General features: G+C 37.3%; 1 protein-coding gene across 2 annotated transcripts in view; it reads right to left on the bottom strand.

Moving 5' to 3' along the window:
• CCDC141 (coiled-coil domain containing 141) overlaps nt 1-18,885 on the bottom strand; it is a 188,954-nt gene that overhangs the window by 36,970 nt on the left and 133,099 nt on the right. For both annotated transcript variants that reach the window (XM_028124937.2, XM_028124918.2), the window contains exons 12-17: nt 16,047-16,226; nt 10,867-11,046; nt 10,152-10,277; nt 6,767-6,955; nt 5,562-5,741; nt 3,651-3,800 (exon numbers count right to left, since the gene is read on the bottom strand). In XM_028124937.2, the coding sequence (XP_027980738.2) occupies nt 3,651-3,800; nt 5,562-5,741; nt 6,767-6,955; nt 10,152-10,277; nt 10,867-11,046; nt 16,047-16,226 (1,005 nt within the window). The remainder of the gene's footprint in view (nt 1-3,650; nt 3,801-5,561; nt 5,742-6,766; nt 6,956-10,151; nt 10,278-10,866; nt 11,047-16,046; nt 16,227-18,885) is intronic.

Raw genomic sequence — 18,885 nt, 5'->3', positions numbered from 1 at the left:
CCGATGGGTAGGATGTTGCTACAGTGTAAAAATTTCAGGCTAAAGTATTCTAATTATATGAAAGCTTCTGTTTGCAAAACTTATTTTGAGAGAATGGGTACCAACCCAATTTTGTCACTGCTGGTTTTTTTTTTCAGCAAAGTAATTGTGACCCATAAGGAGACTCCAGTTACAAATTTCCATTAACATTATGTAAAAGTAATTTTTTTGGTCAGGTTGCAGATAGAAAACATGCTTGATATTAACTTAGTACGTTTCTAAATGAAGATGTGTAAAAGAATGAGTAGCTAATGATGTTCTGTCATGTCTCACCACAGAGAATGTCTGTAATGCTTTGTGTATTAACAGTTTATTTATGTTGCCAGGCAAGAAAATATATGGTAAAATTCAACATTCATGCATACAAATGTATCTTTGTGTGAAATGAGTAGAAAAAAAACTCCACGAAATCTGGCAGTCTGAAGGCTGTGAAGGTAGACATGGAGAAAATGAGATTTTTATAATTTCCTATGTCTTATGTAGTGCATGAAATGAGAAAATAATATTTTACCTAAAGATAAGGCACAGAACCATGGTTCTTTGTCTTTAAAGAATATCATATCACATTAAAAAAAATTGCATTTAGAACACCTCCCTTTATTTTGCCCTGAGGTACCGAGTCCTCTGCTAGGGACCTCTAGGGCAGTTATAAACAGGAAAGTTAGTTAGGGCATCATCAACAAGTAATTTTGATTGAAATGACCAAATGAACTGTGCTATTTTACCAGAGCATCCAAACAGCTTGTCATGGCTATGCCAGAAAACAAGGCTAGCAGAGGAAAGCACAGAGGAAGGGTACATGGCGCATCAGACCATGCCATGGTTGAATGCGTTAAAGCAGGGAGTGAGTGGGGACTCTGAGTTTAGCAAGTGACATCGTGTTGGTGCCCAGTAAAGCCTGAAGACCAATAGATGAGCTTTTGGCCCAAAGCTGACTCCTCAACACACCAGGAACAGAAGCTTTGCAGTCCTAGAGCACACTGTTCAAATGCAAATCCTACACACCTCCAGTTTCTTGTCCTAAAAAGGAAGATGTGTCAAAGTCGAGATCTTCCAAAATCTATTTCCACCCAGAATCTGTGAACTTCCAAAAGGACTTGAAGCACACTGGAAGCAAAACAATGTGTTTCCAAATCAATTTAAAAAATAAAATGCATTGGGTTCCCTGGGTGTCTTAGTCGGTTGGGTATTTGCCTTTAGTTCAGGTCATGATCCCAAGGTCCTGGGATCAAGCCTTGTGTCGGGCTGCCTGCTCAGCTGGGGTGCCTGCTTTTCTCTCTCCCCTCTTCTCTCTCTCTCTCAAATAAATAAATAAAATCTTCAAAAAAAATGCAATGTTTGCTCTAGTTCTCTGGTGGGGTGTCTGACTTTAATGTTTTTATATACAAAAAAAGTAGTGTAACATATTGCTTTTAATTTTTTATAATGTTTTAAGTACCTATGCCAAATATTAATAATGATAATATAAAAAAATGTCGAGATGTATAAATATTATCACCACTTGGAATCTACCCATCTGCACTCTGATATTCACAATACAAACTAGAGTGTATGTATATTTATTTCACTAAAGTGCGTGAAAAATATTCCTTCTGATTATCTTCCCATTAGGCTTGTGGTTGGAAAGTTTAGGGTGTGCATGCTACACTGTGACATGCCTACTAAATTTCTATAAGAAGGAAAGGAGGAAAGGACCAAGGATTTTCAAAGAGCCTTTAAATATGAAATTGTAACTTACATCAAAGAGTAGTTGGATATGAAGTAGAAGCAAGTGGGAAGACTAGTTCTCTTAATGTTTAAAATCATGTTAAAGTGATACCTGATTCCTAAATCAAACCCACATGTATCTGGTTGCTCATGGTACAGACAATCCTTGGGCGTCCCGACTGTGACTACAAGGGACATCTGTCATCTCAGCTAGCTGGCTCCCAGCAGAGGCTCATCACGAGGCAACCTGTAAATAGAACCACTGTGGGAAAGGCCTGAACAGGGAGACCCAACTCCATACAAGCCACAGCACATCAGGAAGATGGAAACTGAGATATAGGGAGCTGGGAGTAACCCTTACCCTCCTCCGCCTGTGGTTTCAGTTAGTATAGAGCTGTGCATCCCTGCAGCAAGAGAGATTTTTGGCAAAACAAAAGTTTACCTAAGTAGAAGAAGGAAGAAGAAGAAAAAGAGGGGGAGGGATTAGAGAGGGGGAGGAGGAGGAAGGGAAGAAAGAAGATAACTTTGGGGATAGGTAGGAAAAAAATTGTTTGCAAGCCTGCAAATCTAAATGTTACAGCCTTGGGGAGAATAATGTTTTCTTTAATATTGTTTTCTTTAATAAGACCTGAATGAAGTATTGTTAGCTGAAACTGGAAGAGGACATAGAGGGTAGGCTACACTCTGGGTTTAACCTCGAATGACTCTCTAGCCCAGAATGCATCCCTGGAACATGGACTCTGAGCAGCAACTCTACAGTCCTGTGGCACATAGCTAAAATGAAAGTCGTCGTTGATGTTCCTGTTTCTCTCCTGGGATCCACATGGCCTCTCCTGTTCTCTGCCCCTCTCAGTTTCCTTCCAGCCCTGCTCCCTTCCTGCACCTGCCCGTGGTCTAGAAAAGTGTGGCCTGCAGGAAGGAGTACTTCAGAGCTAGACCACCATTCAAGTTTAGTTACTCATACTTGAGTCCTTGAGCTAATGTTGTCTGATATTTGATACTTGCTGGGCCCAGATTATGTAAATAAGTGGGCATATACAAAATGTTTGAGAAGGTTTACCACTTCCTTTTCCTTCACCCGCTTTTGTAATGGACTTGAGACTGATGGACTCTGAAACATTTTGCTCTGAATGGAGATAAATCTGGCATTACAGTACTCTGTATCCTGCTGTCAATTCTCAGTCAACAGTCAGGTTCTATATTTTCTATGCTGATCTATGTTTTCTCCCCAGAATAAGTTTATTTAAATGGGAAGTTTAACTAGGGGAGGGTTACTGTGGCTTGCTACATGTTTGGGGGTTGGGGTTTGGATAGAATTGAGGGGGAGGAGGTGGAATTATGTGTTTGTGAGCAGGTGCATGGATGTAGAGGATGACTTTCATCTGTTATTCCTTTTTCTCTAGAAGTTGTTTTGCCAGGAAGCCACTCCATTTGAGTAAATATGAAACCAGCCACTTGACTTTGGTGATAATACTTTGTAGCCTCTGAGGCAAAGAGCCTGCTCCCCTGGCCCTTGGCACCCCCCTTCACTATGAGTCAATGGTACTTAAATAGTATCTCAGCAATTCGGAGCTGGCTTCATGGGGACGGCATTACACTCTCTGCCCTAATGGGCTATATCCACTCAAGCAAGCAATTGCTGTACAGGCTTGAGTGGGGGGAAAGAAAGCAAATAAAACACCACAATAGTGTATTCTAGGTTTTTCTATGCATTGACAACATACTGACTTGTGTGCTTGAAATTTACTCAAACTTTCAGAGCCCTGAGACCGTACTTGGTGGATGAAAAGTCAAGGTGGAATAAAAGGTCTCCTGATTGTGGGTGCACACGTACAGACAAGAGACACGTGCTTTAGGTTCAGAGCAGCTTTTGACAATGTCGGTTCTCACCCCTGCCACCCCACCTCGTTTATCTTGTCCCTTGTGGTGCAGTACTCCAAGCTGCGGGTCAGGGTCTGTTCACACTCCTGGGCTTTGACACGCCAGTTCACACGGTCTCTCTCAAGGATGTCTAGCTGCTGCTGCAGGTTCTTTGCAGAAATGTTAGAGCAGTTCTGAAAATGAAAGAGAAGAGGAAGTGAAGGAATGGGTGAAATGGCAATGGGACGAATGTGCTATTTACCTGTGTTATGAAACTATAAAGGACATTAAAAAACCGGTTCCTGGCTTACCTTACCTTAAGCATATTTGAATGTAATGATTTCAGAAAGAAGCCAGACACCAACATGTTGGGGAAGGCAAACCATTGCAACTCTAGTCTTGAAACTTCAGTTTTCAAAGATTGGCTTATCACACCCAACTTTTCAGAGACGCCGTTTATTATAAGGTATAATTTTTACTTCAAAAGGCATAAAATATGCATTGGAAACATTCAGCTTCTGCACTATAATTTTCCTGTCAACTTGAACTTAACCTCAGGTTCATTATGCAAGTGTGCCAATCTCTGCTCAACACAGAGGGCTGCTGAGGCCAAGGCCAGATGAGGGCTGGAGAACAATTTATAATATTATTTGTGCAAAGTGACACATCTTACTTTTTTCTTTCTTTTTAAAATAAATTTATTAATAAAATAAAACTCTTCAAAAAGAAAACTCCTTCTTGGTAAAAACCAATTCTATAAACAGTGACAGATATTTTGTATTTCTATATCTTTCAGTTAAAAAATTAAAAAAAAAACCTTTAGGTTCATTGCATTCCATATCATTTAGTGGAGATCGTAAATGAACTTTAAAGTAAAATTGGCCATTATTATTTTATTTATGTTATACATATTGGATAGAATAAACAATCTTTTCTCCCCTCAAATTAGGAATTTGGAGAAGGATTTAAAAAAAAAATCAGAGTCCAATGTGTTATTTATAAAATTATGATCTGGAAATATTTTCTTCTTTTTTAGGATCTTTTGTTAAGGTCAGTCCAGTGGCATAAAGCAGATCCAGTGACGAGTACCCAAGCCTTTGGTGAAGCCAGGAAGCTCCTTCTTTATGGGCTTTTATGGATAAAGCAGCTTCTCTGGGCCTCAGATCCTTCTTTTATAAAATGAGTGTCCTGGGCTAGATTATCTCTAGGATACCTTCCAGATCCGAAATGCTAAAGCAGCATAGGTCCAATCAAAATATAACCTGAGCCACATGAATAATTAAAAATTTTCCAGTAGCTATATTAAAAAGTAAAAAAAGAAACAAGTGCAACTCATTTTCATTATATATTTGTTCAACCAAATATCATCATTTTAACATGTAAACACATGTAAAAATATTAATAGTTTTTTATACTGTCTTTGAAATCCAGCGTGTATTTCACACTTATAAGCACTTCTTAATTGTTGCTAAACTTCTATAAGAAATACTTGATCTGTATTCAAATTTCAGTTTATAGTTTAAAATGTGGATTCACATATGCAAGCTGTTCCCAACGTACTTAAAAGTTTTTCCATAATTACAGTGAGTGTCAGTTTTAAAATTTAAATTAATTAAAAATAAATAAAATTAAAAGTTTAGTTCTTTAGTTGCATTAGGCACATTTCAAATGCAAAAACCTGACTGCCATCCATATTAGACAACACAGCTCTACAATTCTACATTTTAATTAGCATGAGAATAGATGTATTAAACAAGACTTTTATAAACAGATTTTTCTCCTTAAAAGTCTTTTCTTTTGTTATAGGTGGTAGAGATTCACCACAAATAACTATCCCAATGGTTTAATGTATTTTTAAATTTAACATATACTAGGCAGTCTGCCTGGTTTCTTTGATATTGTACCCAACTCTCAGCTTTAATTACGTGTGAGTGATGGTGTTCTAAGTTGCTTACAGGCCGTTGCACTGATGAGATGACATCCACTCCCAGGGAAAGGGCCAGTTTATGGAGATGATCAATATGTGCCTGCTTTTCCTGCAAGTGACTGAGGTGAACCTGGGCTTCGTGGGCATCATCCAGATCCTTTGGCTCTTCTAAAAACTCCATTTCCCTTGATTTGTTGAGATGACCCAGCTGGAATTTAGGACATTAACAATTAACATGGATTTCCTATTTTTTATGAAGATAGATTTTTTTTTTAAAAGCCTACTTGCTATAACCAATTTTACTACCTGGTCAAAATGCTGCCAAGCCCATCTATAATTATTAGTGTTATAGACCAAAAAAATGTTACAGTGCTTCAGATTGGTAGGGTAAAATTGAGGGATTAACACTGTCAGTTCTATTAAAGAAGAAAACACTCTTAGACTTGTGATCTGAGTAAATTCAGAGGCTATTTTAAAGGGATATTGATAGATGTCCATTTTCTGTTAATAGAAGCTAATAATTATAAAACTCTATTGAGCACTCCATACTGTCAGTTACTTGAGATACAAAAAAACAAAACAAAAAGAATTTGTTTTCTTCCCTTGAAGAGCTTACACTTGAGTTGAGGGGAAGAAGTAATTTAGAATCAAGATGCTAGGGGTGCCTGCGTGTCTTAGTCACGAGTCTGCCTTTGGCTCAGGTCATGATCCCAGGGTCCTGTGATCAAGCCCCACATCAGGCTCCCTGCTTAGCAGGGAGTCTGCTTCTCCATCTCCCTCTCCCCCTACTCTTGCTCTCTCTCTTTCACTCTTTCTCTCAAATGAATAGATAAAATATTAAAAAAAAGAATTAAGATGTTAAAAATGACAAATGTGTGAAATAAACAATGAAAGTTCTGGAAATTTAGAAGAGAGATAAAACATTCCAAGTGACATAGGTTTGTTGGAAGCAGGGACAGGGTTTAAATAGTAGAGGGGAGAGAAAAGGATCTGTTAGGTAATGGCACCTGAGAGTCCAGGCTTGGACTTAGGAATGTGTGCACTATCTTTGAGGGACAAAGAAGAGCTCAGTTTGGCTGGATCATAAGGGAGGATAGAGAAAAAAGTTAAAGGCCAGATTGTGGAAAGCTCCTAATACCAGAATAAAAAATTTGGCCTTTTTTACACAATAATTTATTTTTAACTTCATAGTTTAAAAGTGAGGGTCGTCCAGCTATCCGTGACAAGTCTTACCTTTTCCTTGACTTGGTGGAATTGGACCACCTTGTACAGGATATCCTCGTAATCTCGGATTCTCTCTTTCTGTGTTTGATGGAGATGAATAAGCTCCTTCAGTTGTTGAGACTTCTCTTTCATAGGGGCTCCTTTGCCACTTAACTCTTCTGATTCTTTTATAATGTACTGAACTTCATCATTCAGTTGCTAAAAAGTTAAAAGCAATAAAAATATCCAGCTTTTAGGGAGCTTTTTACTTTATAGCTGACTATAGTTAGACCTAAATCACAAATCATTCTCTCATTTGTTAACAATTATTTATTGTCAGCCCCACCCCATCCCTGCAAATCCAAGCTTTGTGCTTGATGCTAAGGATACATTGTTCTATCCCTAACTTCTCAGAAATTTAAAAAAAAATTATCAGCAATACAAAAAAACATGTTTCAAAGCCAGCTGGTAAACTACAAGTCACCTATGTCTGTGGCACATCAAATACTCCAGTTATCTGTTAAGTGAATGTATTTTAGATATTTTGTGAAGCCATGACCATCTCTGATATTTAATACAGACTAGAATCAGGCAGTGTAGTAAAAACACCAGAGAAGGCAAGTCTAAAAATATATTGGGGGAATTATTTGTCCTCTAGAATAACAGAATGGTTGGAGTGACCTACCAGCTGAGCAATGTGGTAGATATGCTGCCTTAAAAATGGTCATCCCATAATCCCCCAGGGTGCCTGGGTGGCTTGGTTGGTTAAACGACTGCTTTTGGCTCAGGTCATGATCCCAGAGTCCTGGGATCGAGTCCCACATCGGGCTCCTGGCTCAGCAGGGAGCCTGCTTCTCCCTCTGACCCTCTTCCCTCTCATGCTGTTTCTCTCTCTCTTTCAAATAAATAAATAAATAAATAAATAAAATCTTTAAAAAAAAAAATGGTCATCCCAGAATCCACTAATAGCCACCACATGTAGGGAGGGATGAAGCAGCTTCGTTTTTACCCAGCACTGCTCAGAGATCCCTTATAGGAATCCAGATTCTGGGACAGAACTTGCAAAGGGTGGACAACTCAAAGAGGAAGTCACTATAACATCAGGGATGGATCTTTTTCTATCAAGGAAAAAAGTAATGGAAATGATTTAGGCAAAAGAAATAATTTGCAGAAGAGTAACAGAAAGGTCTTCAAGTTGAAATCAAGCACAGGGACATCAAATATATGCACGACACAGTGACAGAACTAACAAAGCTTGGAAATGGCCCCTGACTTCGAGGGATTTACACACTTACGCATGTGCAGGGGCATGTGCATACATGTAAACATGAAATGCAAAAAGGCATATATAACACAGGGCATATCAAAGTATCTAACACGTAGGGTAGTTGAATTTTCTAAGATTTTACAAGAACTCGTTCACTATGGGCTACAATGTTGTGTTTTTGTGCGGGGGGCTGGTTATCCATGATATCAGTTTTATTTTAAAGAATCTAAAATAGACATTCCCTAAAGGAATCTTCCATTTTCTGATTTGGCATTCTTTAAGGCCAACACTTAGGAAGTTGTGACCAACAGAAACGCAGATAGCTTGACTTTGCAGCAAAGAACAAGAAGCCAGGCAGGAGGACAGCATGACCAGCAATCACTTTTGGCAGCTGTATCAGGTTTAGGAGCTGCAGGAGGTGGAGGGTATGGAATGCATTCACAGTCAGGGCCTGGCAACATGACTCATGGTTTTATCTCTCATCTCCTGAGGGCTCTCTGAGAGGGAGAACGGGAGAGCACAGCAAGATTCCTGGGAGGGTGTTGGGAACCTGGGATGCCAGTGGGCAGGGACAGTGATATCATAGTGGCAATTTCGGGGACAAACGGTGGCAGGGCCTCTGTGTCAGAGCTTGCCCATCCTTGCTCTCAGATGTCTTCATCTAAAATGTGTCTATACCTCTTAGGGAAATAATTAGAGTCAATATATGTGATAAATATATTAATAACAAAATAATTTGACATAAATTAAAATAATCTAAGATAAGAATATATTAAGGACATTTTGTAGCCTGAATGTTTGTGTCTCCTCAAATACAGAACAGTGCAGAACAACAGTAAGAAAAATGTCTTTTTTTAAAGTGGAGTTTTAGACAAGCGATGTTTTTGTTTAAAAAAAAAAGTAACTCACCCATCTGTGAAAATTAATTAGGTAAACCTCAACTGAACAGTTTCGTTTTGTTTTGTGTTGTCTTTTAACATCTTTATTTTGAAATAATCATCGATTCAAAGAAAATTACAAAGAATTGTACAGGGAGGGACGCCTGGGTGGCTCAGTCTTTAAGTGTCTGCTTTTGGTTCAGGTCCTGATCCCAGGGTCCAGGGATCCAGCCCCGCATCGGGCTCCCTGCTGGGCGGGAAGCCTGCTTCTCCCTCTCCCACTCCCCCTGCTTGTGTTCCCTCTCTTGCTGTGTCTCTCTCTCTGTCAAATAAATAAATAAAATCTTTAAAAAAAAAAGAATTGTACAGGGAAGTTCCATGCTCCTTTTCTCTAGTCTTCTCTTCCCCAAAGTTAACATCTTGTATAACAAGATAAAAACCAGGAAGCTGACATTCGTACAATCCACAGAGTTGTTTTGGATTTCTCCAATTACACATGCACTTGTGTGTGTGTCTGTGTGTCTGTGTATATGTGTAGTCCTATGCAATTTTATCACATGTGTAGCTTAATGTAACCACAACCACAATCAAGATAAGGGACTATTCAATCACCACATGGCTCCCTTTATAATGATTTCCTCCCCTAACCATCCCTAACTTCTGACACCAGTTCTCCATCTCTCAAGTTTTGTTGTTTCAAGAACATTATATAAATGAATCACACAATAAACAACATTTGGGATTGGCTGTTTTCTTTCAGCCAATTCCCTTGAGATTCATCCAGGCTCTTGTGTATATAAATCATTCATGCCTTTTATTGCTGTGTAGTATTCCATGACATGGCTGTTTAGTTTAATCATTAGTTTAAACATTCCCTGTTGAAGGACATCTTGGGTAGTTACTAGTTGGGGGCTATTTTGAATAAAGCTGCTATAAACATTTGTGTACATAGTATTTAGTATGTAAATTTTCATTTCTCTGAGATAAATGCCCAAGAGTACAACTGCTAAGTCATATGGCAATCCATTTTATGTTTTATTTATTTTTTTATTTTATTATGTTATGTTAGTCACCATACAGTACATCATTAGTTATGGATGTAGTGATCCATGACTCATTGTTTGTGTATAACACCCAGTGCTCCATGCAGTACGTGCCCTCTTTAATACCCATCACCAGGCTAACCCAACCCCCCACCCCCTTCCCCTCTGAAAGCCTCAGCTTTTTATTTTTTTCCCGTTCACCCAAGTCTATCAGTCTGTTTCTTCACCTGGAGCTGAGGCTTCTTTTCGTTCCATTTTTTCTGTAGACCTAAAATGGTCTGGAGGCTCCCTCCAAGGTCAAGAGCAGACACAGGCATAAGTGCTTCCTGAAGAAGTTGCAAGTTGTAAGTAGTCTGAAATAAACATTAGATAGTCATGAGTTTGTTTTCTTTGATACCACCAGCAAATACATAACGACCATTCCAGCGATGACTAGTATGTCATCGAACTTTTCCATCCCCATGAAAACACTCACTACCTCAAGTGAGTTCGAGGTTCTAAATCACCAGTGAACAAAAGTGCAGGCCCTGTGTTTCCTTTACTTGGTTCTGGCTTTATTATGGTAAAATATACATAACAAAATTTACCATTCTAACTAATTGTTAACTGTGCAGTTTGGTGGAATTAGGACATTCACATTAGTGTGTACCCACCGCCACCATCTACCTCCAAAACTTTTTATCATCCCAAACTAAACTCTGTACCCATTTACCAGTAACTCCCATCCCTTCTTCCCTCAGCCCTGGTAACCTCTATTCTGCTTTCTCTCTTTATGAACTTGACTCTCGGTACCTCATGTAAGTGGGATCATACAACATTTACTCTTTTGTGACTGGCTTATTTCACTTAGCATGATGTTTTAAAGTCTCTTCTATGCTACAGCATATGTCAGAATTTCATTCGTTTTTAAGACTTAATAATATCCACTGCATGTTCCTGTACCTTTCTAAGTTGTTCTTTGAATGCTCCCCACTGCTGTTTCACAGGCTTGCTTGCAATGGCTTTAAGTTGCCATGTCATCCGAAGGTGGCTGAGTTCTTCTCTTTCTGCCTTCTGGCTTTCCATAGTGTTCTCCATAAAGTGCACTTCACTTTTCGCATTTAATATTTCATCCCTTTTTGCCTGTTAAATTAATAATCCATATAATGGCTTTTCTTTCCCAAGAGACACAGCATTTTTGCATACACTATTTTAGAAGGCAAACACCTGATCATAGCCAACGCAGAGCATGGTTCTGATATCAGGACAAGTCTGGAATGCCTGTGTGAAGGCACAGTGGGGCTCTCAGAACCTATATTCTATGCTTGGACACCAGGTCCTGAGTTCTTCAAAATCCCAGTGGTGTTTGAGTCCCCACCCTCACACCCCTGGCCAGGGTCTGGTTATTTCCTAGGGCTTAAGGGGTGTTAGAATGAGCACCAGGATCCAGAAATGTTGAAGTCAAGATTATTTTAATGCATAAGTTTTGAAGTGTAGTCCACCTTTAATTTTAACACACTCATCAGAATGTGTCAAAATCTTAGTATCAGGAATATGAGGGGTCTGTTTTTCTCTTTAAACTATCCTATTGTATATACTATGATTATTTTAAATTTTTCTTGTGAACTGTGCTTGAAGTTACTCCCTTTTGTGAGAACTGAAATGTATACGTCTATATATCTCTATATTTGTATCTCAATTATGCACCAGAATCACAATATCTAAATGCAGAGCCCTTTTCCCAACTTCTATATGTTCTGGTTGACTGATTGGAAAACCTTTAGACACTGTTTTTAAACAAGGGGAAATTCAACTGGAGGCAGAAGGATAAGAGAAGTAAAGCGTAAGACCTAGTGTTTTTTTTATGTTTGCACATAAAAAATGTGGTATTTGAATATTTGGTTGACAAAAGAATGGTTTTTACTTTGATGGCCAGCCTTTCTCAATAAATCCTTAAATTTCTTTAAATTTTTTATTGTTATGTTAATCACCATACATTACACATCATTAGATTTGAAGTAGTGTTCCACAATTCATCGTTTGTGCATTAACACCCAGTGCTCCACGCAGAACGTGCCCTCTTTAATACCCATCGCCAGGTTAACCCATGCCCCCACCCCCCTCCCCTCTAGAACTCTGTTTGTTTTTCAGAGTCCATCGTCTCTCATGGTTCGTCTCCCCCTCCGATTTCCACCCCCTTCATTCTTCCCCTCCTGCTATCTTCTTCTTTTTTTTTTCTTAACATATATTGCATTATTTGTTTCAGAGGTACAGATCTGTGATTCAACAGTCTAGAACCCTTAAATTTCTAAGGAGCAAATATGCATGGTTGTCTATAATTGCAATTACAGCTAGGTATCTAAAAGTCAAGGGATCTTTTAAACTGTAGTCAGAAGATAGTGTCATAAATATGCAACAATTATTTTAAAACTCCATCTTGTTTTTAAATTATTTTAAAGGACATCAGTATTTCATATTTATATTTTTATATCAATTTAGACATAATAAAGTACTGATTAATTACAAAAGAATATAATTGCAGGTCCTAAATGAGATTTCCTCCCATGAATTTGGGGGTTCAGAAATAAAATGATATATGCTGCAATTATGGTTAATAGGATTCTAATATATCATAAAAGATACTAGACAACTTCAGCAAAACCCACTCCAGATAGTATTTTTTACCTATGCTATAAAGTTAAGGTATCTTTCACATACTATTAAGTAACTATTAGTCAAAATATAACATATAATTTAATGTAAACTTGGAAATTGCAGCATATCAGCATCAAGCACAATCCATAGGGCATGGTTTGAATGAGGTCTGAAAAGGAAGAGCACAGTAGTATTTGTTGCTGTCTAGCTAGCAGGATTCAAGAAGAGTGATGATGTACTTGGCAGACTTAAAATTTTGACCACTGAGGAAGATTAAATAATTTGTCTAAGGTCTAGTTAGTAAACATAATACTCATCCTACTTCTGTGTAGGGGCATGGAAAAATTTGTCATAATCTTATCTAATAGGGTACTATTTCCATTTGAATTCAGGCACACTTAATGGTGTGTTTTGTTTTCTAGATACGTTGATAACAGGAAGGCAGTATCCTGGATAGCATCTTTGATATTCACCACTATAAATTAGTAAATTGGCACTTTCATCAAGATGTCTGCCAGATTTCTCACCTAAATCAATTTCTCTGATCTTGATGATTTTTTTAGATGAACTGAAAATTTTTCAGTTTCAAGCTTGAAAAGATGCGCCACAGCAACCCAATCAAGAGCAAAACACTCAGTGGAAAATGCCGGTTGGCCTTCTTCCCTTTTAACAACGAAACTGGTTACCACATTTCAACAATAATGTTTGTTTAAAAGCCTAATGGTCTAAAAAATATGAAGAGGATTAAAAATGTGTTTTACTTGCTTTACCAATAATTTCTTATCTCAGAATGTCACTGAACCAATAAAGTTAACTATTATGTGGATCTTAATTCTTATCAATAAGGAGGAATTTATTATATGAAAGTGGTAAGGACCTCAGGGTAAAGCATGTGTTTTATACATAAGGTCTGAGATTTGATAGATTTGATTCATGGGTCCTGCCAACACAGGACTACATGATTGGAAACCAAGAGAAAAGTAGACAACAGAAAAACTCCAGGCCCAGATATTGGAATTAGCCAACAAACATTTAAAATACCCATGATTAATATGGTCAAGAAAGTACAGGAGAGATGGAGAGAGGACAAGAGAGAGAATTTCACTGGCAATTGAAATCTAATAAAAAAAGATCGAACTGGAAATTTCAGAACTGAAAAATAAATTTCTGAAATGAAGTTAATAATAAAAAGGATAGACATAAAAATGTAGTTTGCAAATATTTGAATTCCCTTGTGAATACAAATTAGAGAAGTACATAATCAAGAGACCGAGTAAAAATGTAAAAGATGATAGATAGATAATACGTGTTCTAAATGTTCCAAATGAAAAATAACTTAATTAGTTTTTACAATAAAGCACTTGTATAACATAAGAACATGGGCAAATTGCTTAGTAAGTTTTCTCTGATGCTTAAGAACAGCTTTAGATAAATTAGCACTATTTATACTTATTTTGTTTCCTCATAGATTTAATAAGAATAGTCTTCAAACAGTAAAAGTGGAGAGAGAAGATAAAGAGAAAATTGCACATGCAACCAATGAATTATTGAACACTACATCCAAAACTAATGATGTACTATATGTTGGCTAACTGAACATGATAATAAAAAAAATCACAAAAAAAGAGAAAATTGTAGCTCAAAGTGGATGAGAATAGTTATAGAACCTAACTCTTCCAAATGAATTCAGACTCCAGACTCAGACTCATCACATTTCAGAGTATTGGGAAAATTGCAGATGTCAGTTATCTTTGCAAATCGACATAAAATAAGAGAAGGCCCAGAAAGTTAGAGAAAGGAAAATGCCCTGATTTTTACAAGGGGGAAAAGGATGGTCTACATCATTTACAGATTGGTAAGCCTTACACTGAAAATCAGTGCAAATAAGTTTATCCTGGATCAAGTAGTTTGTGAGCACTTTGGAAAAAATTCCTTGATCACAAGGAGTCAACCTGATTTATGCCAGATTATACTTACGTAATTGATAGGATAATTGGTAGGTAGGCACTCCTTTGTGCTATCTCTCTCATGACAGACTTAGGAAAAAAGTTGTGAATTAGTGGTCAAAATGAAGTACTGTTGGAAATGTCCATGACCATTTAATAAACGGGTTAATCAAGTGATGGCTTAATGTATTGGGAAGTCGACTTGCCCCTAGACACTTTTATTAAAAATCTACTTGCAGCCACAGAAGGCCTACTTATAAAATGTATAGAATTAAATTCAGAAAAATGGCTAATGCCATAGAGAGCAGATTCAGAATTATTTTAACAAGATGGAATCATGGGTGAAGACTAACAAAATGACATTAAATAGGAATAAATATAAAGGCCTGCATTTGTATGTAAAAGATAAATGCCTGACCAATATAAGATGGGAGAGAAGTAGCTTGGTAGGAATTACAATGAAAATGTAAGAGGAATTTTATTTGATCACAAGCCTAATATGAGCCAGCAAAGTGAAATTATTGCTAAAAATGTTAGGATAATCTAGGTCTCCTTAGTAAAGAATGATGTCCACTTTCTTGTACTTTGTGTTGAAGTTGGACCTCACTTTTTGGTTACATTTTATGAATGATTTTGACAAACCATAGAAAATTCTGGGAGGGAGAATTAGGATGGAAAGAGAAACGAAGCTATCTCATAAATGATAGAAAGGATTTCTATGTGGTTAGCTACTGGAAAAACCCAGATTAGACATAGCAACTATTTTCAGTGTTTGAAGGACTTTCATGTGTGAGAAGAATGAAATATGAACACTTTTTCCCCCTGTGTAGCTACAGAGGGTTAGAAAGAGATATGAAGACAGATTTGGCTTAACATTAAAAAAAAAAAAAAGGTTTCTAGTAGCTGGAATTTTGTAAAAACAAAATGAGCAGTTTCATTAGGAAGATACTTGAGGTATTAAAGGAGAGATGGATTAGCCATTTTTTAAAAACTCTGTAGAGAACTTTATATGGGTCAGAGGTTGATATAAAGATTCTAGTATTTTAGATACAACTCGACAACTAAAATTTTGAAGTACATTTCTAAATATAATGGAGTTTTACTATGAAAAGATCTGCTATGGTAAGAAATTCCTCAAAATGATGATTGACCCTAGATGTTGTCTTTAACCCCTGGAATTTTTGTAAGAACCTTGTTGCACGCTCTCAAAATAATACAACTTTCGGATGGACTTCTACTGAGGTCTCTATGTAATAATGGCAATGTTGTATTTGAATTATAGTCACTCTTTCTTCTTAATAGTTAAAATAGCCTTCACTAGAAATGAATAGGAGGTCTAAGACCAAATAAGCATATAAATGCTCAGCTTTAGGACTGTTCTAGGTTGAATAAAGCTAAAAAAAATAAAAAATAATAATAAAACCAAAAACAACTTCCTAAACCAGCAAGCTGATTAGCAGACAGATGGACTTTTGAATTTATGGTTATGACTTTGACAAGGTATCCTTGCAGAAGGTGTAAAACATTTAATGTCATTCTTACCATATTTATTAAATTAAGGCACTCAAGCCCTAGGTCTTGAGTTAAAAAACTCCTCTTCAAAAATAGCTGCCATTGCTTCTCAGCTGAGTCAGACCGATGCTTGGCTTCAGCATCATCCTCTTGCTTTTGCAGGATTTCAGTTTGGTAAAACTCCTTTAGGCTCTGACACTGCTCCTGTACCTAAAAGAAAAAGAAAAAAAAAGAGAATATAAATGAGAATTAAGAACACTTAAAAACATTTTTAAAGAAAAATAGCAGTACATTCTAGTAAAAGCCTATATAAAAATTAAACAGAAACTACATTTCAGAATTCTTTAAGTTATTATTGAATATTGTCAATTAAGTGAAAAGACACGAAAATCTATTTAGGTTGTTGACAGATAGGATTACCCCTCGGTAGCAAATTAAGCTGACAAGTTTGTTACCCATAAGACCGAGTTACCATAGCCAAAACCATATTTATGTATTACATATGTGCATGTTTTGCAACTGGGGACTATTTGTGTCAAAGACTAGTGTGGGTCCCTTTAAAGCTGAGTTTTATAATTCAGAAGGAAGATACATACACACGTGCGCGCACACACACACACACACACACGAGGGAATACAAATCAGAAGGAAAGAAACGTAAGCCAGTGAAAAATTATTTATAATTATTAATCACAATTTCCTTCTAATCAGTGATAAACCAGAATAAAAAAGTACAATTACTAATTTTCTGTGCAAGTATTAATATTAAGCTGCCTCCATAGGCTTATCTTACTGAGGTACATTACTTCGCCTGCCTAAAACTATATTTTTTCATTTCCTAACCAATGCTAGCAGTACTAGATTATTTTAAATCACTCTTTGATCAGAGCTTATATAAAATAAAATGTGCCTGTAGAACTATAGATTAACATGTAATTGGGTAATGTAGAAACAGAAAAATTCTGACACAAGCTTTTATGCATTTTGAGTAATATTTAACGGCCAACAGAACAAGACTCAAAGAGCTCACAACTACCGAAAGCAATCTAAACAAGGTGAGAAATTTCAGGCAATGGTTAGTCACCATATTTTAAATATATTAACATCATTCATCATTTAAATGCATTTAATAGGCGGGCCTGCAAATGGTGCTCAGAAACAGAAGTTCTATCCTCATTTCCCATTTTACATTTATTCATGCTTCTGTTTTGCTGATGCTTGTTTCCTCAGCCTAGAATGAGCTTTCCTTAATTTTCTACTTATCCTTCATAAACTAGTGAAATGGCTACCTCCTCCATGGAGGCTCCTAAGTTTCCCTGGTAAGAATTAAGGATTCATTTTCTTGGGTTCCCAAAGATAGTTCGTTGGGAAAGAAGAGAACCATAAGCAAATTATCGTAACACAAAGACAAGTATACACACAATGTTATGGGCCCACTGAGGAGGGACCACCAACTCTACATGGAATAAATAAGGAAGAACTACCCAAAGGAAGTGACCTTTGACCTGTGTCTTTCAGAATTTTCCAGGGTAAGAGGCAGTAGAAGGGGATCCCAGACGGAAGGGTTAACAAGTGTGAAGGCACAAGTGTGAAAACACTGGCTAGTTCAGAGTGCCATAAAAGATCGTAGTGTGAGTGAAGTTCAGGTTGCACGAGCTGAGTAGTTAAGAAAGAAGCTAGAGGAATCACGGTGCTGGATAAAGCTGGCCAGAAGGTTTCAACTTGTTTTCTACTCTAACCAACATGATGTGACAGATTCTCATTAGTTTGAAACAACTGATATCTGTCACAATGGTTCAGAATCAGCATGACAACTATCAGCACTTCTATGGGGTTGTACGCTACAGGCTGGGGTGTCAATTTGATGGGCTGTCGGTTATGGGCAACTCTCAAAACATAAATTTTAATTCATCCTCTTTTTCCATGGCTCAAAGAAACGAATGCAAGTGAGAATGATGCCATTTATGGGAATTCCCTTGAATCTGTACTAGTTTATGCTTTAAGGGAATTAATGATAAACTTCAATACTTCATCCATTTTTTAAAAATTTTATTATGTTATGTTAATCACCATACATTACATCATTAGTTTTTGATGTAGTGTTCCATGATTCCTTGTTTGTGTATAACACCCAGTGCTCCATTCAATACGTGCCCTCTTTAATACCCATCACCCATTTTTAGTAAAAGTTATTTATAATTTGAAAAAAAAGTCATTTATAATTTGTTTCACAAATTACATTTGTCATATTACCTGAATGTCAAGAGGTAACATTATCAGATTTGCTTTAGAATGACCATTTTTTGGAAGGCGTGAAGCGGATAATTACAGGAAGCAGAACAGGCAGAAGACAACTTCTTTAAGCTGAGCAAGAGATGGTGAGGGCTTGAACTGAGGAAGTGATGGTTCAGGTGGAGGGGAAGGGGAATTCAGAAATCTTTTAGGTTGTCCCTGTAGATAAACAGGGATAGCATGGCCTTCGATACAGGAAAAGACCAAAGGGAGGAGGCTAGGGATTAAACTTCAGCTTTGACATTTACTAGCTGTTTGATCTTGGATACCCTAACTTCTTAGAATCTCAGTTTCCCTTATTTGTAAAAGAGGAATAATAGTAACTAAACATAGAGGTGTTATAAGGATTAAATGAAAACAGGAATGAGGACACCTGGGTGGCTCAGTTGGTTACACATCTGCCTTCGGCTCAGGTCATGATCCCAGGGTCCTGGGATTGAGACTGCCTCAGCCTCCCCGGAGTCTGCTTCTCCTTCCCCCCTCTACCCCTCCCCGCTGCTTGCGCTCTCTCTCTCACTTTCGAATAAGTGAATAAAATCTTTAAATAAATAAATGAAATCAGGAACGAAAAGAATGG

The sequence above is a fragment of the Eumetopias jubatus genome, unplaced genomic scaffold (genome assembly GCF_037043125.1).
Source record: "Eumetopias jubatus isolate StellerSeaLion01/CBP00866 unplaced genomic scaffold, mEumJub1_p1.0 scaffold_3, whole genome shotgun sequence".
NCBI lineage: Eukaryota > Metazoa > Chordata > Mammalia > Carnivora > Otariidae > Eumetopias > Eumetopias jubatus.
This window is presented reverse-complemented; position numbering and strand designations above follow the sequence as displayed.